This window comes from Nomascus leucogenys, chromosome 11, assembly GCF_006542625.1.
Source record: "Nomascus leucogenys isolate Asia chromosome 11, Asia_NLE_v1, whole genome shotgun sequence".
Lineage (NCBI taxonomy): Eukaryota > Metazoa > Chordata > Mammalia > Primates > Hylobatidae > Nomascus > Nomascus leucogenys.
The window spans coordinates 90,887,042-90,913,088 of record NC_044391.1 but is presented as its reverse complement, the minus strand read 5'-3'; the positions used below and the strand labels follow the sequence as shown (position 1 = coordinate 90,913,088).

At 38.5% G+C, this 26,047-nt stretch overlaps 2 protein-coding genes and 1 non-coding gene across 4 annotated transcripts; 1 reads left to right on the top strand and 2 right to left on the bottom strand.

Moving 5' to 3' along the window:
• Positions 1–4,253: 4,253 nt before the first annotated feature.
• Positions 4,254–20,753, bottom strand: MYNN (myoneurin). Of its 2 annotated transcripts, none has more exons than XM_012510808.2 (8): positions 20,028–20,753; positions 18,926–19,222; positions 13,853–14,646; positions 12,665–12,824; positions 10,780–10,958; positions 9,871–9,954; positions 8,725–8,811; positions 4,254–7,014 (listed from the first exon to the last, which is right to left on the bottom strand). In XM_012510808.2, exons 2-8 carry the CDS (start codon positions 19,189–19,191, stop codon positions 6,752–6,754), a joined length of 1,833 nt encoding a protein of 610 aa, XP_012366262.1. In that variant the 5' UTR covers positions 19,192–19,222; positions 20,028–20,753; the 3' UTR covers positions 4,254–6,751. The 2 variants fall into 2 exon arrangements, with proteins under 2 accessions (XP_012366262.1, XP_030678653.1); XM_030822793.1 differs by having other exon boundaries at positions 19,056–19,222; positions 20,028–20,751.
• A 439-nt stretch (positions 20,754–21,192) lies between these two features.
• TRNAV-AAC lies at positions 21,193–21,265 on the bottom strand. The gene has a single exon. It is a non-coding gene; the product is annotated as a tRNA-Val (tRNA).
• Positions 21,266–22,581: 1,316 nt separating this feature from the next.
• ACTRT3 (actin related protein T3) lies at positions 22,582–25,627 on the top strand. Its single transcript, XM_003256426.3, has 2 exons — positions 22,582–23,157; positions 24,204–25,627. The coding sequence occupies exons 1-2, from the start codon at positions 22,958–22,960 to the stop codon at positions 25,120–25,122; spliced, it is 1,119 nt and encodes a 372-aa protein (XP_003256474.1). The 5' UTR covers positions 22,582–22,957; the 3' UTR covers positions 25,123–25,627.
• The last annotated feature ends 420 nt before the right edge of the window (positions 25,628–26,047 follow it).

The window sequence follows — 26,047 nt, the reverse complement described above, 5'->3', positions numbered from 1 at the left end:
AAAATTCTAACCCTGGAGAAAGAGGCCAAGGAACTAGACTAAATTTCTTTTTATAATGAAAATATAACCAAGTAGTGAACTAGCATGCAAGTAAAGGTCATTGTAGGTATCTCACTGAAAGTTATTAAGTAGTATCAATAAAAAGGTTTGTAGTAGAAAATTATCAGTGACTTTCAAAGGGTTTCAAAGTTCAGAAGCTGAAAAAGTATTCTACCTATCCTATTTACGTGTTACAGACAGATGTTAATAACAATTTCATAAATACAGGCAAATATATATAAACATATACATACCCCTTTCCCAACAAGTCAGTGCTGCCAGCTTCTCCCACTCTCATCTCATAGATAACCACTATCCTGACTTCTAACCCCACAGAGTAGTTTTGCCTGTTCTTGACCTTTATATAAATGGAAGCATATAGTATACACTCTTTGTGTCTGGCTTCTTTTGTTCAACATTATATTAGTATGATTCATTTATGTTGTTTAATGTGGCAGTAGTCTGTTCACTTTTCATTGCTTTGTAGTATTCCTCACATGCTGGGTAGTAGGGAGTCTACCAGATTCTGGAAAGAGTTTGATTTCCCAGGCTACTGTCTCTTCCTGTGTGCTACAGAAGAGACCCACAAGTTCCCATATTCCCCCAAAGGGAGATTCAGAAGATGGCTGAAGGGGAAGCAAGTAGGCTTACCTTGAGCTTACAGTGGGGTGCAGGTGGTAAACCTGTAACCTGACCTACACTGCCGCTTGAGGCAGAGTTGCAGGTGATAGGGCCTCAGAGAGTTTTCCACATCCAAGAGAACTGAGATGAAGTCAGTTCAGCCAAGGACAACTGGACTCTGACCAAACTAGGAAAGACTTTGTTACTTATTTTATAAGCTGCTGCCTGCCGCAACAGAGGTCAGTATAATTAACCCAGAGAATGGAAGGGCTCAAGAAAGACTCTGTCTACCCTGATGCCACTGTCTTGTAAGATATGTCTAGACACCATTTTAGAGAGACAAAGGGCAGAAATAAAACAGCATTTCTCCAAAAGATTAAGCATTACCTTAAAATCCCTTAAGATATAAATTCTATCCCCTTTATATCAGACTAGGTTTTAAACTGGCTAAAATTAAAAGTTAATTTTTTCCAGACTTACCACTGGGTATGCGCTCAAGAGGAAGGACATATAAGTTCCATAGGAAACCTCTCATTTCCTCTGCACATCTAAATTGTAAAGAGCAAATCTGCAATCATATTGTATTGTTTCATTTTTCTCTTAGCAATCATCCTTTAAGACCCAGATCAAAGATTGCTTCACCTTACACTGTTGCAGATCATATTATACTCATCATTTTACAATGTTTCAAATTTGAAAGCAAAAAATAAAGCAGTATGTGCTTTTCAGATATTTGGGAAAATAATGATCATTTGTCTTAAACGTTCTCCTTTTCAAACTTTTCCATAGTATTATCATTGATCATGTCTTCTTAATATCTACTACAACTATATCCATCTGGTTTCTGCTCCCACTATTATACTGTACCTGCCTTCTAAAGGATCATCATGCTCCAATTATCCAACCCAATGTTGTCTCAGATTTACATCCTACTTCTCTGTACCATGTGACTGCTACAAAGCCACTTTTGCCTCTGAAAAATGTGTGCCGCCTTGGTTTTCTTCCTTTCTGTTATCACTTTCCATCTTCTTTTCTATCTTTGCTTATCCTTTAAATGCTTTAAATGAATTTTCCCCCAAATTATGTCCTGATCTTTTTTTCTCCTATACCATCTCCCAGGGCTGCCTTAATCATTTCTATAAATTATTAGCTGCAAGATCTGTATCTCTAGTTTTAACTTCTCCTGGTTCAGGCCCCATTTCCAACCACTACCAGAAATTTCATACATATCTCATCACCAATCAAATTCGGCACATCAAAATTGCTTCCCTTCTCTAAACAGGCTCCTTGACTTATCTTGATGTCAATGGTATCACTATCGTCTCAATCACCAAGGATCAAAGCTTAGGTGTCCAATTTGGGGCTGCCTGATCACAGGGAAAAGAAAGTGACTCAGCCTGTTTAAGAAAAAAGGGATTTAACATAAGGATACAACAGCCACAATCAATGGCATCCAGGGGCAGAAAATGAATCATGGCTGCATCACCTCAGTAGGATTGCAAAGCCAGAAACTAAGGCCACTCTTCTGATCTCTCTAGGGCAGTCTCTTGGCTCTGCAAACCTGTTTCATTCCCTAGCTTTGCTCTATAGATCAGCTTTCTCTGCTTACTCATCATTTCCTTTAGACTTTAGCTTGCTTCACTGACTTCGAGGCTAGTTCTAAAATGATCTTTTCATTTATACATATATCATTATCTGATTGTCTCAGAATTTCATAGCTCAAATTTGTGAGAAAGAATCTTACCAGCTCAGTCTGGCCTATGAATTGTTTTTCCCTGGTGAAGTGTCTTGTTGCTGTGGTCACAAGCATGGAATCATGTGTTACCTATGTGGCTGTCTAATCCCCACCCTCCAGCACGCAACTGTGGTTGGCACGTGAGGACATAGGTTACAAACCTGGCTATCTAATCTCACTCCTTCAGCACAGAGTATGGGTAGAGGACTATTTCAAGATGGTATAGGTGTAGTACTGGAGATGCCTCTGACTTCTATCTCCTCTCCACTTAACGCTTTCTCTCCATTCTGCCTAGTTCACTCTTCATCAGCTTTGTGCAAATTCTTCCATCAGCTATCTCCTTGTTTGCCTATCCAGGTAAGCAATGGCTGTTTCTCTGTCCATTCTACTCCTGTTGACTGCTCAGCATTTCCTTTCTTGCCTTCCCCTACTATAACACTCAACATCTTGGCTTGTCTTATTGCAAGTTATATTTATGCTTGGCATCTCCATTTGACTGTAAACTTAAGGGTAGTTTATCATCTTTGCAGCTTTATGCATACTGATTTGAATTTTTTTCCCAGCATTTGAAACACTGGCCAGATACTGTTATCCAAATATGTGGATGTTCACATCCATGGTGTTTATTTTAGTAAATTCTTCATGAAATTAAATACTGTGTTTACATGGTAATTATCTAATTTCTTCAACAAATACAGATGGTCCCAGACTTATGATTTCTTGACTTTACAATGTGTGAAACTAATACATATTCAGTATACTCCTTGTCTAAACCCGTAAGTCAAGGAGTCTCTGTACAGTAAACCTCTTTTGAATGAATGGAGGCAGGAGTTGCAGAGGACAGAAGAGTAGACTATATTATTATCTCAAAAAATTAATGCTGTAATAACTACATATCAATATTGCCCATAAATAATGAGTAAAAATGTAGAATTTAAAGAATTTTACTTGATGGTATTTCTAGTCAAGTTCTAGGTACTCGGGGGGAGAGGGGAGGGATAGCATTAGGAGGAATACCTAATGTAAATGATGAGTTAATGGGTACAGCACAGCAACATGGCACATGTATATATATGTAACAAACCTGCATGCTGTGCACATGTACCCTAGAACTTAAAGTATAATAAGAAAAAAAAAGTTCTAGGTACTCAAAATTTCCAGGTAAAATATTGAAAATTATATTCAAGAGCATCATTTTAAACTGCTTCCCAAAGGTAGAACATCAAGAAATGTTTAAGATAGTAGTTCATGGTTGGGCGCAGTGGCTTATGCCTATAATCCCAGCACTTTGGGAGGTCGAAGTGGGCAGATCACCTGAGGTCAGGAGTTTGAGACCAGCCTGGCCAACATAGTGAAACCCCATCTCTAACAAAAATTAGTCAGGTGTGGTGGCACGCACCTGTAGTACTAGTTACTTGGGAGGCTGAGGCAGGAGAATTGCTTGAATCCAGGAGGCAGAGGTTGCAGTTAGCTGAGATCACGCCACTGCACTCCAGCCTGGGCAACAGAGTGAGACTCTACATGTTTGGTATACATTAAAATCACCTATGGGTCTTCTCCAGCATATATATGCCCTGGGAACTGTCTGATTCAATAGGTGGGGTGGGCCTGGATATTGTTATTTCTTAAACATGTTTCTGATATGCATTAAATGTTAGAACTATTTAGAATACTTTAAAAAACTAGTACATGTACATTATTTCAACTACTCACTTGCACAATTTCTGTAGGACTGAAACACAGAAATAAGCTACTGTTGGAATGAAACTGATAGAATCATTACCTTTGAGAAAAGGTTTTCTAAAATTTTTCTATCAAAATCATCCTGTGAAATTAAGCATAAGACAAATGCCATTTAAAAACAGCAAAAAAATTTTCATATAATCTACGGTTTCTTTTAGAATAGTCTAAAATCTAACATACAGTAGGCATGATCTGATACAAATGCAAAACAAAATTAAATTTATTTAGAAAATAGTTTCTCAGTAAGATCTTCACCTTCTAAAGACTTCCATAAAAATATGTAATACTTAAATAATTACTAATAGACCTTTCCCAAAACACTGCATTGTAACAAATATAAAGTTGGACTTAACTAAAATGGTAGTTATGAGTGTTAGAATGATACCAGATACAACTAAATATATGCATATTATGATAAATAATAGCATAGCATTAAGAGAAAAATGCCAAAGAAGGGATAGTATCTTCAAGTTTTCTCTACACATCATTCTAGAAGAGCAGAAAATGATGACAACTCAAGCCATGTCAATTTAAATAAAATTACTTTAGCTAAGAAGCAGAAAATGTGATCAAGAAAAGCTCAGTCAATCTTAGCCACTTCAATCGTATCAAATAATACTAAAAATAATAAATTTGAAGGCTAATCTATGCAAAGGCAAAATGCTAATAATACCAGACGAAATTTGGCAACTATTGCCCTTATAGAATTATGACGTCACTGTAGCAGTTTTTTGCTCATTAGATGCTTGGATTAATGAAGATATAAATAAATTAAACATAACCTCTCCATTTTAGCAAACTTCCTAAAGAGGCTGAGTCTTTTAATTTTCTCTAATTTCTTCACATTCCAATACATTCCTATCACATTTAACCCAGAAGAGATTAAGTGAACATTCTAATGCTGTATTAATTTTATTTAAACCCACTATTTTAACTTAATACACATGCATAGATTTCTTAGATAAAATAATCAAATATTAAGTTTGTATCATACAAAGGTGGTATTTCAAACTCTATTCAAATAAGTCAGTCCCATGTCCCACCAGTGGCAATTTATTATGAAAATAATGTGTGTGCTGTGAAATGGTAAAGATCTCTACAGACTACAAGCATTAAGTGTTTTTATTATGTCCTCTAATTGGTTCTTATGACTTGGGTCCCAAATAGAGAAAATTAATGAATTAAAGAAATCAATACCAATAAAAACCATATTAACTGTACTACAGGTGTAGTTTAAAAGCAGAAAACAAAAAAGCCACAGCATGGCAGAAATAAGAAATGATGTCATCTCACGCTGAACAACAGCCTTGTGGGGGGAAAAAAAAAGAAAAAGAATATCATCATGCTGTTTGGTCGGCACTATAAAAATTGACTTTGTGGAACTGATAATTTCATATCCAAAGATCAGGCAGTGAAATAAATTAATATGTGGGAAAAGTGGCATGGGGATGAGTGGTGCAAATATCAGGGTAATAACGAATTTTCCACATTCATTTGGAAGGAAAAGGACCATTGTGAAACTACAACCACTACCAAAAGTTGTGGTTTAATTTATAAAATTAACAAACCCCAAACTTATAGAAAACTCAGATACAAAATATTTAATTAAAATTGGCTTTCTGCTAACTCAAAATATTTACTTATAATTGAGGTTAATTTCTTAACTCTTTATGCAATATAATGTACCAAATTTAGAAGCCAAGTGATTTCTACTATACATTAAGTTTATATCTAGAAAATTCTTTCTGGAATTTAATATTTATTTTAAAAAGTGCATAACAGGAATAAGAGAGGCTTACCAAAATATTTCAAAACTCAAGTACATTTTCCTCATCTCCAATATTTTAGAACTGAATAAAACATAAACTGAATCAAATTTTGAAACTGTCTTTGACAAGATAAAAACACCAAATATCTACTTAAAATTCATTTTGAAAATATAATCTCAGATAACTCAAACCAAAAGTACTGACCATTGGTTTTCTCCAGAATACTGAGTTCTAAATGAACAAAAATTTATATGCACTTTTCTAGATTTTGAGAAACATTTTTTGTTTCATTAGAAAAGTTATTTCTAACAATATATTAAGAGAAATAGCACAATTCTTTTTCAGCACCTAAATTTTCACGAGTGAAAATATGAAATTTTATTTTTTCTCCATAGTTTATGTATTGATCCATGGGGCTTACAAGTAGCAACATACTCTTGGGCTGATACTATTGTGGATTTTGCTTAAATTATGACGGCAGGAAAATTTTAAAATCCCACAGGTCAAAACTGAATCACATTAACTGGCTGATTTAGTAAATGAAGGGCAATTCTAAAATGCAAAATAAAATGGAATTAAGGCAGCTTTAAAAGAAAATAAAACTCATCCACCCAAAATAGTGCTACATAATTCATTATTTAAAAAGCTCTCTGTGGAGTATAGACATAAAGCCAAAAATAAAAACAAACATTATAGTTGTGATGCAGCATCAGGTGCTTTTACTTCAGTGAATGAAAAATAATGGTCACAACTTAAATGAATGGGAATTTAATATGAATATATGCACCTTACCAGAGATGTTTGCTACCAATGATATCTTAGCAATTCCATATTCCTTACAAAGTCAGTATAATTGTTGTAAAAAAATCAACTGTGGTTCTGAATACCCATTCACAGTTGACCTCAACAACGTATCTGACGTAGGAGACTGAGTATCTGTGACAGGCAGAAGCATGTGATGGTCCTCAGTCCCAATTGGAAGAGCTAATGGTAAAGTCATATCAGAAGGCTTCACATCCATAGTTTCTGATAAAGGACTTTTTTGTATGGAATCTTGTTCACTCACAGTATGATCCTCTGCACTGGAGTCTAGAGTTTTATCTGCACCTACAATGGAAGGAAAAAAAATCTACATTATCTTTAAAAACAAAACTAAACCCCTGAGGTAGACTAATGTACTTACTATTCCCAGAAATTACATTCCAACCTCCATACCTTTACTCAAGCGGTTTCTCTTTTGTAGATATGCCCTCCTCACTATCTATGTAAATTCAATCTGGGCTTCAAGGTTAAGTTCAAGCACCAACTCCATTAAAAAAAAAAATGGACTTGATTAAGAATGAAACAAGGTGAGCTGTTTTATCTGCTTAATCACACATTTGTCAATTTTCATATACTGCCTCGTGGCATCTATCTCTCTTATTGCCATTTAACATCCTACTGAGATATGCCTTGAATCCTCAACCAGACTGTAAATTCTTTGAGAGTAAATGTCAAGTTATACTTCTTAAACTCCCTCAAAATATTAAATAGTGATAAGAAATATTCTATTCATTCACTGAATGTTTTTAATAAGTTGTTCATATTATTCTGTGAGTTCAGAACAGTATGTATGGCACTTTCATATACTTTCAGAGGTGAGAAATTCTGCTCTACTAAAAGGAGCAATTAGCACACTGACTAAAGATGTACTTTTGCCTTCAAATTTTCCAATGGCTTTAACATGCTTCCGTTACTCTGAAGTGTTGACATGATTTTGGTTTCACCGTCCTTGTTAGGCAGACAAAACTGCTTTCGTAAAATTGTAATTATCTGTATTCTTCCCAAACTACTCTTCACTTCAACTAGCCAAGGTTTCCCTCTTGTCCCACTGACTCTTTACAATGTTCTCTGCCTGGAATGAATCCTCTCTTCCCATCTCTATCTTTGAACTCTTCTCCATCCTTCAAGTTCCCTAAAATTAAGTTTTTTCTAGTACTGACCTCATAAAAATGCAGTTATCTTCTTTAGCACTTTTGTGTCGATTTATGCCGTACATTTTCCCTATTTATTTATTTAGTTTATTTAATTATTTATTTAGGTTTCTGCTCTCGCACACCAGGTTGTAAGTGCTTTGAGTACCAGAACTATGCCTTGTTTAACTTCATATTCCCTGAAAGTACACTTTACAGAAATTTAACAAGTGGTTAAATTAATGACTTACTGCAGTTTTTAGATGTTTCTAACTTAATACTTATGATGTTTAAGTATTTACACACCAGAAGGGCCTAGTGTCATGTCTAATAATGACAGAATAAAATGCTAAGCACAGGGAAACTTTTTCAAGAATTCACTTTAACCAATGGACTCAAAACTTGTTGTTTGGCTTTCCATTTTAATATATTATAACAATGTAGGGCTATCTGTTTCCCTATTTCCTCTTAAACATTTCTGGACTAGTGTTCATAACACACACCCCCCCTTTTTTTTTTTCATAATAACCACCGTAAACCCTGAGTTATCCAGACTCCAGTATGGGAAACAGTGACACATAGCTTGCTTATATGTTCCTTCATGCTTGGGACTGTTATTAAGTCAGGTTTTAAAAGGAGGAAATGTTTCAAGTTGTTTTTTTTTAATAAGAGACTCAATATGAAAAGAAATCCAGAGTGAATGTTTCTGCAAAAAAGCTACTTTCCTCACATGTATATACCTAGTTTTTGAAATAGACATTTAATGTAAACTGCTTAAATGTACATCTCATCTCAACATTTTAAGGAATAGCACTAATATGAGCATCAAATTAAAAACAAAACAAAACAAAACACAAGCATTTACCAGAATGGACTTTTGTTTTGTGCTTCTTTAAATTTTTAATATCTGTGTAAGAATTTCCACATAATTCGCAGATAAATGGTCTTTCTCCTGAAAAACAAATTTAAAAGTTTAAATTTCAAGATTTTAAAAGCTGCTAGCTAAGACAAAAATATCAACGTTTATGAACACAAGGCAAAAATTATTAGTGTTTAAATTTGGTTTCAAATTGTCACTTTAATCACCTGGTTATAATATAGTGAAATGAAAGATTCTATACAACCTAGACACTCCTTTATACAAAAAATCTGTGTCTCAAGAAAACTTGAGCATTTTCATGAACAGAAATGTATTTGCAAACTAAAACAAACAAAAGCCTACTCTTGTATTTCTATGAAAACACTTAGTGAGTGTCAATTACATGCCAGACACTGGCTAAGAGATACAGCTGGGAGAAAATAAGTGTAATAATCATGGTTTCTGCTCTCAGGTACCTGACAAATTAGAAAATCCTTAAAAATACTGACAACGTGCTACAATATTACACTTCTTTGGAAATAAGAACTGTTCAGTGCTTTATGGTGTAAACTAAAGCACGTGAGAATATAAAGTCACCAAAAACTTACTAAATCTCTATTAAGTACTCACATTATTCTAGGTAGGAATTATGAGGAATTTTTAAAAAGAGAATGTCAGAACAGTACTCTTTCAAAGTGGCATTTTCCTTTAAAATTTTTTACATTCAATATTTTCTTTATACAATTTACAAACTACTTTTTACAATAAACATGTCAAAATTAAAATTTGTTCCTAAAAATTGCATACTAAACACTGTTTAGTAAGAAAATCTGATGTTATCTTGGTATTACCTATTCCTTTTCATTTCTTGGTATATCTGTGCAATTTAATCCAAATAATTTAAAAACTATTGATTATCTGGCACATTTCTTGGAAAACCAACACAATTCTTTAACAAATTTAATTCATACTCCAAACAACTAAAAAAAAAAAAACAAAATAAGCAAATAAGTTGATATTTATGCATTAAGATATTGCTATAGGTATAATATGACTAAATACCATATAGTCCATAATGGCTTAAAAGTCAAGGTTTACATAAAAAGAAATTAAGAGAGAACAAAAAATAATACGTTCTCCCTAAACACAGACCTGTATGGGACCGAAAGTGTTTGTTGAGCTCTCCTGAGGAAATAAAACTTTTCCCACAAATACCACATATGTATGGTTTTTCACCTAGATGGAAAATAAAAGATAGCGAAGTGGTGTACTATACCAATATAATATTTATCAATTACAAATAATCTAAAGTAAGCTTTTCTGAAATATTATTTAAATTAAAATCTCTCTATATTGTACTTTAGAGGTATTTTCAGTGATCCAAGTAAATGAATATTAGTAATTATTGTATACTATTCATAAGTTTTCATATATTAAAACCTTATTCCTGAAAATGTCCCTTCTAGTAGAGATGATTTGGGCAAGGAATTTGATTTTTATATGATTAAGAACATGTCAATTCATAAACCCACACTTCTATTCTTGCTATCTACTATATTAATAAAGGAGAACAAAAGTATGTAGGGAAGTCTTTTAAAAAATGTACCCTAAAAAAGCAATTTGTTTCCAAACTGCTATTTTGCATCTGAATTACTTTATTTGAAAATCTCAGAATATCTGTGTAGGAAAGGTCCTAAGAAGTTAAAAAATCAGTGTTCAACCCAAACCCACTCCTCAACCCTAACTATAGGAGATGACCCTTCAGGAAGCTGAAAAGGTTTTTTTAAAGTCACAAAACGCATCTCAATGCAAGTTTATATAATATCAAAATTATCTCACTGATTTTAATGTGTAAGTTATATAGTTTATTTCACCCACCTTGTATTATTCTAGAAAATAAGTCAGCTTTTATATTTAACAAATATGTGAAAATCATAAACATAGCTTATAGAAGTATAAACAGATATCTAACTACAAAGTTTCCAATCTACTTCGCTAAAGGCCCAAGTCCCCTTTTTATTTATAACTTTATTTTGAGCAGTCTCTCCCTGTCAAACTTACCTGTATGTTTTCGAGAATGAGTGATAAGAGAACTAGAGACAGCAAATGCCTTCCCACAGGTATCACATACATAAGGCTTTTCTCCAGTATGCCTACGGACATGATAGGTCAGTGTGCTGGCTTGAGCAAATCTCTGTCCACACCTATCACAGACATATGGCTTCTCTCCACTATGCTTCCTATTGGTAAATAAAGTTAAATAAGTAAAACAATTTGGAGGTCAGTCTATATAGCAAGAATTCATAAATTTTTTTATACATTTTATTTCATGTCATCTTAACAGGCCAAGACGATGTATTTAAAATCAGTAGTTGTTTCAGTGTAAACACTGCCAAAAACAAATATTTTACTTATTATCAAAACATTAGTTCTGAGATTACTTATTATCAAAACATTAGTTCTATGATCTTTATATGGTTGTCAGTGGGTCCCTAATACTGCAGGCAATTATTTTCACGAGTCTAGTCACTCTTTGACTCGTGAAAACTCTCTCCTCAAACCATCAGCATCTCCTCGCCCATTGTTACTCTCAGGTGACATCCCTGCTTCCTATTTCACTGAGAAAAATTCATATGACATGAGGGTGACAGTTCATCTGAATCTATCAATTCTAATTTATATACTTAAATTCCTACTTAATGATATCACTTCTGCAGTTTCCCCAGTCCTACATCATCCATGTTTCTCACTCCATTGGATTATGATATACAAATATACTGATGTCTCCCATATTAAAAAAAACAAAAACAAAACAAAGACCTTTGACCTTACATGCTCCTCCATTCTCTGCTTCCCTTTACCAAAACCTTGAGACTCCCAAGTGTTCTATCTACTTCCATTTCTTCTCTACTGGCCTCTACTAATGATACTTTTGTCAAGAGCACTGCTGACTTCCCACTTGGCTAAATCCACGTCAATTCTCAGTCTTCATCTCTCTATCACAGAATTTTACAATTGACCACTCCCATCTGGAATAACTTCCTTCATTTGGGATTCCAGGGCAGCCCTCTCTCCTGATTTTCCTCCTCTACTGGCTGCTCCTTCCTAGTTACCTCTGCTGGTTCTCACCCATCTCTCAGAACTCATAAAGTTAGAGTGCCTCAGGGCCGTCTTTTGATTTCGTCTGTCCACATTCACTCTCTTGGTGACCTTAGCCAGGGTTACAGCTTTAAATACTGTCATATGCTGATGACTGCCAAACTGTTATCTTCAGCTCAAACCAGTCCCCTGAACTGCAGACTTAGATAACCAATTATCTATTGCACACCTCTATTCAGAAGTGTAAGTCATCTCAAATTTAACATGCACAGAACTGTACTCGTAAATTCCTGCACTTCCACTTAAACTGTTCTACCCGCAAACCTTCTCTATCTCAGTTAATGGCAACTCCATCTTTATAGGGGTTCAGGCCCAAAACCTCAGAATCATCTTTGACTCTCTTCCAGACTTCACATACAATCTGTCTGCAAATTCTGTTATTTCTAACTTTACAATATATCCAGAATCTACTACTACTTATTTCTTTCACTGCTGCCACCCTGGCCTGAACCACCATCACCCTTGCTTGGGTTTTATTTATAGATTCCTGTTTACCCTGATTCCACTCTTATAATCCTATACCAGTTAAAATGATCCCCTTAAGTTGCATTCTGGACCATTCTGATCTTATTTCTGGACCAGTCTGACCTTATTTCCTAGTAGTCCCCACCCCCTGCTTATTTCCTATCAACCACTATGGCTTCCTTGTGGTTCCTTGAATATGTTAATGCTGTTTGGTGGAACCACAATTACAATTCTACTGTCCTGAATTCTAGTATAATAGTCTATTCATAAGACTATGGTGATTAAAAGACTAAAAGATCAAACAACTCATTTGGTTTTTCACCTTGCATGAATCTTGAGATTGCTAGAAGTTGCGAACTGTAAGTTGCATACATCACATTTATAGGGTTTTTCTTCACCATGATGCATGCGACTATGGAAGACTAGCTGACATTTCTGAGCAAATCCTTTATCACACAATTCACATTTGTATGGCTTCTCACCTAAAAGAACAATAAAATTTATATTTAGAAGAAAATAGTGTTTTGGTTGCATAAGTCATATAAGATTTCATCAACAGTACTAGCTTTGTTATTAAGAAAATGTTAACTGTTGGAACTGAAAACAAATATAATCTTTTCCAGACCACTGAAAACACCAGTAGAATTAGAAGAAATTAGTGTTTCCTAATTCACGAGAGAAGTACATACAGCATTTTAAAAAGTACGAATTTAGGGCTGGGCTCGGTGGCTCATGCCTGTAATCCCAGCACTTTGGGAGGCCGAGGCAGGTGGATCACGAGGTCAGGGGATCGAGACCATCCTGGCTAACACGGTGAAACCCAGTCTCTATTAAAAATACCAAAAAATTAGCCGGGCGTGGTGGCAGGCACCTGTAGTCCCAGCTACTTGGGAGGCTGAGGCAGGAGAATGGCGTGAACTCGGTAGGCGGAGCTTGCAGTGAGCCGAGATTGCGCCACTGCACTCCAGCCTGGGCGACAGAGTGAGACTCCGTCTCAAAAAAAAAAAAAAAAGTACGAATCTAAACGTACTAATGGGTGCTCATACTTTACAACCAGGCAGAGGACATGCAAAATAAAGGTAACTGTAGAAGCTTAGGGAACACTGTATGTGTAATTCCAATGAACATGTTCAGAAGTCAACAGAGTCTAGGAAGTACGTAGAAGAAGTGTTGGCAATATCTGAAAATTGGCCTGAATTGTAATTACATTTTCTCTTTATCAGTTTTAATGTCTTTGGCTCTGTTAAATACTTGGTAAGCTAGAATCAACATGCCTATTTGGAGGGAAAATGGTATAAGGAGTTGATGCATTAGGGCTTAAACAGCCATTAAATACTTGGTTACAATTACAAATAAATTTTCAACAGTTTAACACTGTTAAATACTTTGATGAATAGAAAAATATGCCAAATTCTGGTCACAAGTAGTGTGTGCTAAGTACTCTCTATAAAAATACACTATTTCAGTCACAGTATAAAAATAATTATATCTCCCCACACACCCGTCTCACCTGTATGAGTTCTTACATGTGTTTTCAGCTGGTTACATTGGGTAAATGCCTTTCCACATAAGTGGCAGACGTAAGGTTTGACTCCTTTATGTATTCTCATGTGCCTTCTCAAACTGCTAGCTTCTGAAAACACTTTCCCACATGTGTTACACATTGGCTTGGCCTTGGAATACCTCTGATCCAGCTCTTCCCCGCAGTTCTCCGCCTCATAAGGACTGTTGACACTGGCTATATTAGACATAGAGTGTTCTTTCAGAGCACAGTTTGGCTGTGATTTTCCACGTTTCCGTTTCACTGTAACAGCGTGCACAATATCTTGTGCTGGAAAAGTATTTTCCACTACTGATGTCAACTCGAGTTCTGAATTATCATTTATTTGTGCAACTTGTTCTACTACAGGTGTGGACAGTTTATTTGCATCTAGGAATAATTCAACAGATGCATTCTCTAAGATGTCACTGGGATATTGCACTGTTTTATTCTGCCCTGTTTTCGGGGAGTTGAAAGCCTTCTTCTTCTTTTTTGTTTGAGATGACTTTTTTGCTAATGCCCCTTGTTTAGGATTTGCCTGAATCAAATCTGTAGATACTTCTGATTTCTCTCGATTATTATAATCTCGCAGAGTAAGAAGACAAGTCTGTTGATTCAATTCAATGTTTCCAGTAATACTAGAAATCTCTGTAGAAGAAGGATTAGCAATAAAAGCAAAGTCTTCCATCTTTATTTTGCATTTAGTGACCACCTCTTCCACTTTGAGATAGTCAGCAGCCTGATGAATTTCTTTAACATTCCAACTGTAAGGAAACAAGGCTACATGACAATATTCTGATCAAAAAAAAACTTTTCGAAACAGAGCTGCATATATATTTCAATGTATTTTAAAGACCTAATGAAGCAGAACGCTGAAAAACACACAACTAAGAGAAAAATATATTTATAAATTCATTCAGAATAATGTTTAGGTAAAAAATCTCCAATTTTACAGAACTTCAAGAGATGAAAGATAATGGCTATTCACAGCTGACAGTGAACCACTGCAGAAAAATTAAATGTTAAATTTTCTGGCTTTTTTTTTTTTAAAAAACCCTAGAACACAAAAATAGCTGATGGTAACTCACTACCTCCTCCATTCATCCTGAGGCCTCTTCAGATAGCAACCAACTTTTCTGCATTGGCAAGAGGGAAAGTCTAATGACACTTGTTTCCTACTATTTTCTCCTGCTCCCCTGTGAAGGACTTTAATTATGTTTCCCAAACTTTGCTGTGCATGTGAATCACCCAGGAATCTTGTTAAATGTAGATTCAAATTCAGTAGGTCTGTGATGGGGCCTGAGATTCTGCATTTTTTTTCTGTTTTGAGATGGGGTATTCCTCTGTTGCCCAAGCAGAAGTGCACTGGTATAATGATAACTCACTGCAGCCTTGAACTCCTGGGCTTCTGCGTCAGCTTCCCAAGTAAGTGGGACTACAAGCATGTGCAACCATACCTGGCTACTTTTTTTTGTAGAGGCAGGGTCTTGCTATGCTGCCCAGGCTGCTCTCGAACTCCTGGCCTCAAGTGATCCTCCCACCATGGGCTCCCAAAGTGCTAGGATTACAAGTGTGAGCCACCAGCACAGCCTGCATTTCTTAATACACTTCCAGGTGATGCCAATGTTGCTTAAAGGAATCCACTTAGAGGAACAAGGTTTTAGAATGTTAAACTCTCTCTAGCAACCCTCCCACCTTCTTTGGTGATACTCAACCCAAATTAGCTGGAGTGTTTGTGATATGAGAGTTACAAAGAAAGACTTAAGCCACCTTGTTCAATATTCTAGTCAAATGTTTACTGAGCATCTACCATGTGTGGTACTAAGATATTAATAAGTAAATAGTCTCCGCCCTTCAGAAGTTCACAATGTGGTGAAAGGTTGTTTGATTAATCTAGCACTGGCTCTGGCATTACTAGCTGACTTAATTAGGGTAAGTCAGCATCTTTGGGGGGGTTCAACTTTCTTAGCTGTAAAATTAGAGTTGAGTTGGTACTAACACTAAAAACATGACTGTTGTAAGTATTTGAGGATGGAAACACACACACACACACACACACACACACACACACACACACCCCTTACCCTCAAATAATCTTCCTACTTGATTTTTTTCCCCTAAATATGGTTTATCTTTAGGAAGATGATCTCTTTCCCTCTTTGTTGTAAGTATAAGCCAGAAAAGGGTTTTAATCATAGCTGACAATGTAAATATAGTGCTGGTGATACTATTTTAAAGGACTAAATAAAATAAATAAAATAAAATAAAATAAAAAAATAAAATAAAAAATAAAATAAAATAATAAAATAAAAAATAAAATAAAAAATAACTAGTGTCATGAACCTCTAAGATCTCTAAAAGTATGCTACAGTATCTACACATCACTACCCATGTTCTCATTATCTTCTAATTAAACTTGCTTTGCCTCAAGTGCCACCTGTATGTTTCCCCTTATTTAACTGAGCGTCACAACAGCTTTCTAAAAATTGTCTTTTGGGCTGGGCCACTAAAAAAGGTCTTTTGGTCTCTAATTGTGTTTAGTGCTCCATAAAATAAACCGCCAAACAGATAACAAGGTCAGGTAGCCTTTAAAACCAACATAAGTTAGCAGGAAGTCATACATTAATTGTTCAAGGCCGGGTACAGTCGCTTACGCCTGTAAGGCCAAGGTGGGCAGATAACCTAAGGTCAGGAGTTCAAGACCAGCCTGGCCAACACGGTAAAACCCAGTCTCTACAAAATACAAAAATTAGCCGGGCATGATGGCGGGTGCCTGTAATCCCAGCTACTCGGGAGGCTGAGGCAGGAGAATCCCTTGAACCTGGGAGGTGGAGGTTGCAGTGAGCCGAGATCACGCCATTGCACTCCAGCCTGGGTGACAGAGTGAGGCTCCGTCTCAAAAAAAAAAAAAAAAAAAAAAAAAATTGTTCAACATTGAAATGGTAATTCATACAAACTATTTCATAGATGGCTATAATCTCAGTCACAGTTAAGAGCACCAATCAATATTTACTTCAATAGCAGATTTGCTTTTGTTTACAAGTATTAGATAACATCTTGTGAACAGTCACTGAAGGTCATTTAATTACATATTGCCAGGCACATGCCTAAATGCTTTATAAGATTATCCTCAGGATATGCCTATGAAATCTATTATAATCCTCATTTTACATACAAGTGAAAAATCAGAAGTCCAAAGAAATAAAGTAACCTGTCTAAGAGCACAGAATGTTAGAACCAAGATTTGACCAAGGTAATCTGGCCCCTGAGCCAACTTAATTCTATTATTCTACCTGTTTTCTTAACCACTAAGTTGTAAGCCTTTCTATTTTGGTATAAATCCTCTCTTACATTTCTAGCTGAACTCGAGGAACTAGCTCCCCAGTCCCCAGGAAAGATATGTACCAAAAGAGACTGAAGAAAACACCTGGTTGTTCTTCACATTGGTTCTTTGCATGAAGTCTCAAAGAAGAGTGCTCTACCGTGTATTCAAATCAAGATTTTTTGTTTTGCATAGTTAATTGAGAGAAATGGAAACCATTAAATTGAAGGCCAGCCAAAATTCACACTGCTCTTTTCCTTTAATCAACTTATAAAGAACTCACTTGAAGATTTCATTATACCAAAATTTAAAAATAATTCCAAAATAGCATGGAAGTTTACTTTTCTCTCTCTCCACTCCCCCCACTGGATACTTCTTACACAAGAATGTTTCCTCGTCAAAAGGATTAATCAGCACCCTGATTCTAGATTTTTAAATAAGTATATTTCCACGATGTTATAATATAAAAGGGAGGGAAAGATTTTGCTTAATGTATACACACACATCTCTACAGAGATCTGGAAAAGAATGAATTAATATATATCAAAAGGTTAACAGGGGTTATCAGTGGGTAGTAGAATTTCAAGTGTTTCTTTTTTCTATTTTTTCTCCAAGAAATGTGGAATTAAAGGCGGAGGAGAGGGTAAAGAGGAAAAATAAAGAAATTAACGTTCAGTGGGAAGTGAATAAGGATCAAGTAAAACCTTATTTAGCCTCAAGGTAGTTATTACCATCTGATTTTGACAGATGGGGAAACTGAGGCCCACAGAGATTGCATCATGCTCAAGGAGACATAGCGACTGACAGGAAAGATCTAATTCCAAAGCCTATAATCTTCCTATGTCAGAAGATTATGAACAGTCTACTCATGTTCACTTTCATAAGAGAGACAGAAATGAGACAGGGGTAATTTAATCAGTTTCTCTTTGCTTTTATTCCCTCCACCTTTTCACCTACAATCAGTAAATGTTTTGATAATTATCTAATTATATGGTTCGTTATATAGGGGAGACACACAGTGCCTGCATTATCAGATTCCTCAGAACCTACTTCTTGTTAATGCAGTGACATCAGTAAGCATCTTAGAGAATCATTCTAGCATCTCTGACCTTACTTCAGTATTAGTACTGGTAGGTTAATAGAGATAACAGGAGTCAGAATCAGGGAGACAGAAGACCAGAGGAATTCAAGAACCAAAAAGCAATGGGAAACTGGGAGTAACTTAGAATTTTTTGTGTTTGCAGCCTGGCCAGCATGGTGAAACCCTGTCTCTACCAAAAAATACAAAAATTAGCCAGGTGTGGTAGTGCACGCCTGTAGTCCCAGTTACTAAGGAGGCTGGGGTGGGAGAATCGCTTGAACCCGGGAGGCAGAGGTTGCAGTGAGCCGAGATCGCGCCACTGCACTCCAGCCTGGGTGACGGTGAGCCCATCTCAAAAATAAAATAAATAAAATTCATTGTGTTTAATGTTCAAGTTTACATAAGTGAAATCACAGGCTTTAAGTAAATAAACGTGTCAAATTTTACTGTTTATTATCTGTGCTTATGAAATATTGCCTGCTCATCCTAAATCAGTGATACTGATTTCTTTATAAAAACAAACATTGTGTGCATAAATAGTTGAAGAATTTGAGTTCAGAGAATGGAAAAAATACACATTACTTTTGCTGTGAAGACTACTGACTAGCTTTTATAACTGAAAATAAAATGTGTACTTTACCTGTCAAGATTTAAAGTTCCTGTGTATATAAACTCCAACAGTTTCTGAAATCCATCAGCCTTCACCTGACTCTGATCAAGAAAGACATTGTTCTCAGAAGTGCTTCTGTAGATCGCACCAAAATACTCACTAAAGGAGGCCAGCACATTCCTATGAGCTTTAAACTGGAATTCCCCAATCACTATGGTGCAGTCACAAAGAAAACCTGCTTCCCGCTGTTTGTTCAGTCTCTCTAAAAGGTGCTCACAGTGGTGCGAATACTGCATTTTGATATCAGAATGGAATTTTACCCTTGATCTAAAAGACAAAAAGAAATAGTAAATCAGTAACCGTAAGTTTTCATCAACGCTCAGTGAGGGAACGGACAGAGGACAAAACTTTAACAATTTTAGCCCCCTTGAAAATCTTTATCAAACATATATGGTTAAGAATGAAGGGATGAGTGCCTTTCTATCTTTGGTTACCTTGACCAACTAACACAATCGTTTGGACACATCAATAAGTGACGGTGAATGGCAATACTTCTACCACCTGAAAAAAGCACCGCAAAACCTGACGCTTTCACATCAGTTGAACCCTCAGATTTTCAAGCTCAGTAGACATACTCATGTTACAAAACAATTTTTTAAACCACTAAGACATGATCTCTTGGGACTGACAGGGGCAGAACAGTACGAGTTTTTAAAAACTGCTCTCAAATCGCCGAAACCTGTTAGTTTCCCCAGTGCAGTTTCTCCAAAACGCGAGGTGGCTGCCCAGAAAGCCGGGAATGCGCCGGGCCATGGCTTGTTGTCAAAGGTTCTATCACTCGCACCAAGGAGGCCACACCTTCTCCCTTCCCACTCTCTCTACGCGAGGCGGCATCCGAGAGTGACAACCAAAGCCAGTCCCTCCTCGGCTTCTGCCGCTCTGCCCTCTGCCCAGCTCCCACTCCCGCGAATTCCCACAGCAGAGGTTGTGGCCCAGGCCACCCCGGGGCTGCCTAGCCCAAGCCTTCCACCTGCGCCCCGACCCGTGCTGGAACTCCAAGGAGCCTGCCCTCCGATGGCCCAGGTTCTGGAAAGACCGGGAATGGCGGGCTGGGGGTGAAGTAGGAACTCACCGATAGCAACCCAAGGGGGGAACACAGTTTCTTCACTCTGTCTCCGCCATCTTGGGAGGACGTCACCGCGCCACGCTCCGCCCCTCCCTTCCTTCCACGTTGGCGTCACGTCCGGCTCTGTCATCCCGTGGCAGTGCAGGAGGTTCTGGGGCCATGGGGGTCCGGCGCCGGCCAGGGCGGGACAGGATGTCCCACAGAGACCCATTCCCCATCATGCCAGGGGTCCCCCGAAGCAGCAGGTGTCATGGATACGAGAGCTGAGGGCTCGCTAGGTCGCAGCGCTCCGCCTGTCTTCCTCATCGCCAGCATTCTGGTGCCGGCAGTCAGCGTCTGGCGCTCTGCCGGGGCTCTGCGCAGAGGCCCGGCAGCACTGCACCACGGGCCTCTCTCCTGAAGCCAGCTGCGCACTGCGTGCGGGGGCTTGTAGTTGCTTGTCTTCTCCCATCATCCTCCCCTTCCTCGGGGCCCCACCGGTGGAAACTGCTGCATGTGTACTCGGATCTCTGCCATGGGGGATTTTTTAGCTGAGACTCGGCACCCCTTTCCCGCTTACGTACCTGAAAGCTCTTGGCACCCCCTGTTTTTTTGGTGCCCCAGCCAACTGTAGCTCAGCGTCCAAGATGCCCTTACCTGGTGACAGAAATCTGGGATGCACGAAAGCGGAGCAGCTGGGCACAGTGGGCATGCGCAACATTAGAGGAAGGTGGGCTTTATACCGGAAAAGGTTTTCCTGTGTCTGGACTAGCAGATTTTTAATACGATTATTTACATCCACTTCAGACGAAAAACCAAGTGACATAATACAAAAATGCTCAGGAGGCGACAGGACTAACCACTTTTACACTTTGATCTTTCCGTCTAGGCTGTACATTATTTTTTCAGTGTTAGCTGGTGAGTCAAGTTCATTTTTTAAAACCCGGGGCACGTGTTCCACGTGGCAAGGCTTCCATAAAAACATTTGGTGAACGAATAAAGTAACAAACTTACAGTTCAAACTCTCAAATTGCTATCTGGATCATGTCTTTTGAAAGACCGGCATACACTAAGCAAAGGCTTCCCTCAAAAAAAAACCAAAACGAACAACAACAAAAAAACAAAGCGTGATCTCCCGCTTTCTTCCAAGCGAAGGAAAAAGAAAGAAAAAAAATAAAAGTAACTTCGCATTTGTTTCCGCCCGGTTTCGAACCGGGGACCTTTCGCGTGTTAGGCGAACGTGATAACCACTACACTACGGAAACCTCGCTGTATGGAAAGGCTTGTAAAGTCTCTGATATGTATGTGTCAATTCGCAATTCTCAAGCGATTAATACCAGATTGACAGGAATGAATATAATGTATTTAAAGAAAAAAACAGAAAAGGAAAAATAGCCTATGCCCAATTGAACAGTGCTGAAACCATTTCAAAAGCTTGAATCTGCATGCACTTTCTTCCAAAGCGCCCGGGTACCGCGGTAGAAACCAGGCACTCCCGAGTTGCCCTTCCTTTGGGTGCCCTTTTTTTTTTTTTGGTCTCCCGGGAAAGGCGTTTTATTACACATCCTTTCCGCAGGTTGAACTGCTCAGAGTCCGGGGCGAAGCAGGGGGCTTTCGTTATTCAGCCGCGAAAAAGCCATCCTTTCAGCTTCTGGTGGAAGGACGTGTAAAATTACTTTTGAATTTCCTCCTTTTGCTTCCGAAGACCAAGCAGAAGTTCTAAACTGACTGCTTGTTTTAAAATTCTCTATAGGGTATGCAGAATCAGACACCAAGATACGTTTATTGACATGCAATGTACTTTCAAATTTTTCCAAACTTGAATTTCATATGACCTGAGAAACTTTACTTTTCCTGCAAAAAGGCAGGCACGTCCTTCAGCCTAAAAATAAAGAGTAGGGAATGAGGCTTGCAGATTACACCAGAAGGATAGAAATCGAAATATATATGTATTTATATTTATAATATATATAAATTTATTATATATTATAAATATAAATATTAATACATATATTTCGATTTATATCCTCGCTTAAATATATACATTTATATTTACATATTTTATATATTTATATAAATATATGCATTTTATATTTTATAAATATAAAATATATATTTATATAATTTATATTTATATAAATTATATAAATTTATATATAATTTTAATATTTTTATATATATTTATATAAATACATATAAATATATATGAACTTTATATATTTATATAAATATATATGAACTTTATATATTTATATAAATATATATGAACTTTATATGTTTATATAAATATATATAAATTTATATATATAAGCGAGGAACTACTATTTTGTTTTAATTGCGTAGATTTTGCTTGGAAATCACAGGAAGAAACACAACAAAGCATTGCCCAAGGTACAGAAGCAATAATAAACGTACTTAAAACTCATTTAAATTCCAGCATTTTTCTCCTTATTTTAGAAGTTTAACATTTCAGAAGCAGACATTGCCTCCCTTCCTGCAACAACTTTCTCCTCTTAAGTCTCATTTTTCCCCAGTTTCAAGGGCGAATTCTAGAACTCCCCGGAACCGCCACCAGTTAACCAGAATTAAGTGGCTTTGGAAAATAAAACTGCTTTTATAGCTCTTCTGGGTATTTTGAGAAATGCACTTGTGAAGGGTTACAGTTGAATCTTTTGATGGGCAAGTCGGGTTTTCCTGATACTGGGATTCCGGGATTCCAGGGGTTGGGGTGGCCCAGTTCCTGCGAGAAGCAATAGCGGGCGGTGACACGAGAAGCACGGTGCGTCCAGCGAGTCCTTCCGCCTGGGGCCCTCCCGACCCCCCGCCTGCGCCCCCAGGACTCTGGCCTCACCCGGCCGTGCCGGGGCCTCTGTGACGCGGCGTTCCAGGCACTCGGCCCCGGCCGAGCCCGTAGCTAGAGCGGCCCAGAGACAGGAGGCGGCGGCAGCAGCGGCGGCATGAACCACTGCCAGCTACCGGTGGTGATCGACAACGGCTCGGGAGTGATCAAGGCGGGCGTGGCTGGGTGCCGGGAGCCCCAGTTTATCTACCCGAACATTATCGGCCGCGCCAAGGGCCAGGGCTGCGCGGCCCAGGGCAGGCAAGAACTCTGCGTGGGCGACCAAGCTCAGGACTGGAGGAGCTCGCTGTCCATCAGGTACCTCCTTCTCCCAGCAGGCTGGTGGGGCTGGGGAGGTTGGGGTGGGGTGGGGCTGGGGAGGTTGGGGTGGGGTGGGGCTGGGGAGGTTGGGGTGGGGTGGGGCTGGGGAGGTTGGGGTGGGGTGGGGCTGGGGAGGTTGGGGGTGGGTGAGGTTGGGTGGGTGGGGCTGGGGTGGCTGGGGGCAGGGGGACTGGGGGTGTTGTCGCGGGGCAGGGAAGGACCCCAAAGGAGGTGCGCAATGGGGACAGAAAGGATAAGAAAGCCGGGAGCTGGAAAGCCCCGTCCAGCTGGAGTTACTACAAACACGCGGGCCACAAATCTCCAAGGGTACCACACATCTAAAAACTGAACATTTTGCTGTCTGTGGCTATACAAATGTATTAAAACGTATAAAGTTATGGGACGAATTCATTTAAGAATATTAACTCATAGTTCCTTTTGTCACTTGGGTTATTCTCTTCAATTGACATTTAAACTATACTATAATGTGGACATTTCCCAATTTTTTAAAAGTCACAAATTTTCAAAGGACAGAGAAAATGGAAAGCAACAAAAATTGCAGAGGTAGGCTGGGTGCGGTGGCTCACGCCTGTAATCCTAGCACTTTGGGAGGCCGAGGCGGGCGGATCAGGAGGTCAGGAGTTCGAGACCATCCTGGCTAACACGGTGAAACCCCGTCTCTACTAAAAATACAAAAAAATTAGCCGGGCGTCGTGGCAGGCGCCTGTAGTCCCAGCTACTCAGGAGGCTGAGGCAGGAGAATGGCATTAACCTGGAAGGCGGAGCTTGCAGTGAGCCGAGATCGCACCACTGCACTCCAGAATGGGTGACAGAGCGAGACTCCGTCTCAAAAAAAAAAAAAAAAATTGCAGAGGTAAGTAGCTGTGCTAATTTTGGCTGACACTTACCTTCTGTGAGAGGCTGTGGCAGTTATTGCCCATAAAGCGATATTGGTAATAAACGCGGGGAATTAACTGAGGGTCGAAGACAATAGAAACTAGAAAAATAAAAAGCTGTCATTGATCTTATTGCTCTCCCTACAGTTACCCAGTGGAGCGTGGTCTCATTACTTCATGGAAGGACATGGAGATCATGTGGAAGCATATCTATGACTATAACCTAAAGCTGAAGCCATGTGATGGCCCAGTCTTGATTACTGAGCCAGCGCTGAACCCACTGGCCAACCGGCAACAGATCACGGAAGTGTTTTTTGAGCATCTGGGTGTTCCTGCCTTCTATATGTCCATCCAGGCTGTGCTGGCTCTCTTTGCTGCTGGCTTCACTACTGGCCTTGTGCTGAATTCAGGTGCTGGGGTTACCCAGAGTGTACCCATCTTTGAGGGTTACTGTCTGCCTCATGGTGTGCAGCAACTGGATCTGGCAGGCCTTGACCTCACCAACTACCTCATGGTGCTAATGAAGAACCATGGTATCATGTTGCTTAGTGCTTCAGACAGAAAGATTGTTGAAGACATCAAGGAGACCTTTTGTTATGTGGCAATGAACTACGAAGAGGAAATGGCCAAGAAACCTGATTGTCTAGAGAAAGTTTACCAACTACCTGATGGGAAGGTCATCCAGCTCCATGACCAGCTCTTTTCTTGTCCAGAGGCCCTCTTCTCTCCGTGTCATATGAACCTTGAGGCCCCTGGCATTGATAAGATATGCTTAAGCAGCATAATGAAATGTGATACAGGCCTGAGGAATTCCTTCTTTTCCAATATTATCCTTGCCGGGGGATCAACCTCCTTCCCTGGTTTAGACAAGCGGTTAGTTAAGGATATAGCAAAGGTGGCTCCTGCCAACACCGCTGTGCAAGTTAAAGCTCCTCCAGAAAGGAAAATATCAGTGTGGATGGGAGGTTCTATTCTTGCATCCTTGTCTGCCTTCCAGGACATGTGGATCACTGCTGCAGAATTTAAAGAAGTTGGACCCAACATAGTACACCAAAGATGCTTCTGAAATACAGATAAAATGGTTAGAAGAAAATGTTTTGAGTATATGTGACAGAAAACTTTGGATATTATATGTTTCTGGGAGAAGAGAAAATACTTCAACTACTGGGATGCCAATATTTCTGTTGTATTTCTATAATGGGTTTGGGGGATAATAATGGTGAAGCTCAAGAACAGATGTCTATTGAGTAGAACCAAGTTAAAATAATGTTTCCCATAGTGTTTCTTCTATAACTTGACGTTGGTGAGCTTATATTTCCCTTGGAAGAGAGCATTTGTGGTACAATATGCTATGTGCCAAATGAGTGATAAGATTTAAGCTTATTGAAGTTTAGGGAAAGAAGGTTGCTGTGGTGAGGAAAGAGACTCCATAGCAGAGATATGCCATCATGGAAGGGGTGGCATTGGGATGGAGGGTGGATATCCAGGCAAGCATACTAAAATGAACAAGTTGCTGAAGATGAGAATGAAGAAAGCATATTCAGGGCATGTTTAATAGATTGATTTTGTTTGTTTTTAAAATTTTTTGTTTATGTATGTATTTATTCATTTATTTAGTTTTAGAGGCAGAGTCTTGTCCTGTGTCCCAGGCTGGAGTGCAGTAGTGCAATCATAGCTCACTGCAGCCTCCAACTCCTGGGCTCTGCCCTCAGCCTCCCAAGTAACTGAATCCACAGGTGTGCACCACCACGCCTAGTTTAGACTGATTTTGTTCAAGTCAAGAGCTCATATAGAGCAGAACAAGCACTATGACTAGCAAGGTTAAGTGAAGGCCAGGGACTGAAAGGCTTAAAGTGCTAAATATCCAATATGCAAAGGAGAGAAATTAAAGATTTAAAAGCAGGAGCCATAAGGAAACTATGTTATGATGAATGTGGTGATAGTTTGGAGAATAAATTGAACGAGGAAGGCCCTGGAGATTTGGTGATCAG

Bases quoted from the DNA above. Each gene is read 5' to 3' on its own strand.
- ACTRT3 (XM_003256426.3), top strand. From the start codon at position 22,958: ATGAACCACTGCCAGCTACCGGTGGTGATCGACAACGGCTCGGGAGTG. The intron at 23,158-24,203 runs GTACCTCCTTCT...CTCTCCCTACAG, and splicing joins AGGAGCTCGCTGTCCATCAG to TTACCCAGTGGAGCGTGGTC.
- MYNN (XM_012510808.2), bottom strand. From the start codon at position 19,191: ATGCAGTATTCGCACCACTGTGAGCACCTTTTAGAGAGACTGAACAAA. The intron at 9,955-10,779 runs GTAAGTTTGACA...TTTTCCATCTAG, and splicing joins TCATTCTCGAAAACATACAG to GTGAAAAACCATACATATGT. The intron at 8,812-9,870 runs GTCTGTGTTTAG...TTTGTTTTTCAG, and splicing joins ACACTTTCGGTCCCATACAG to GAGAAAGACCATTTATCTGC.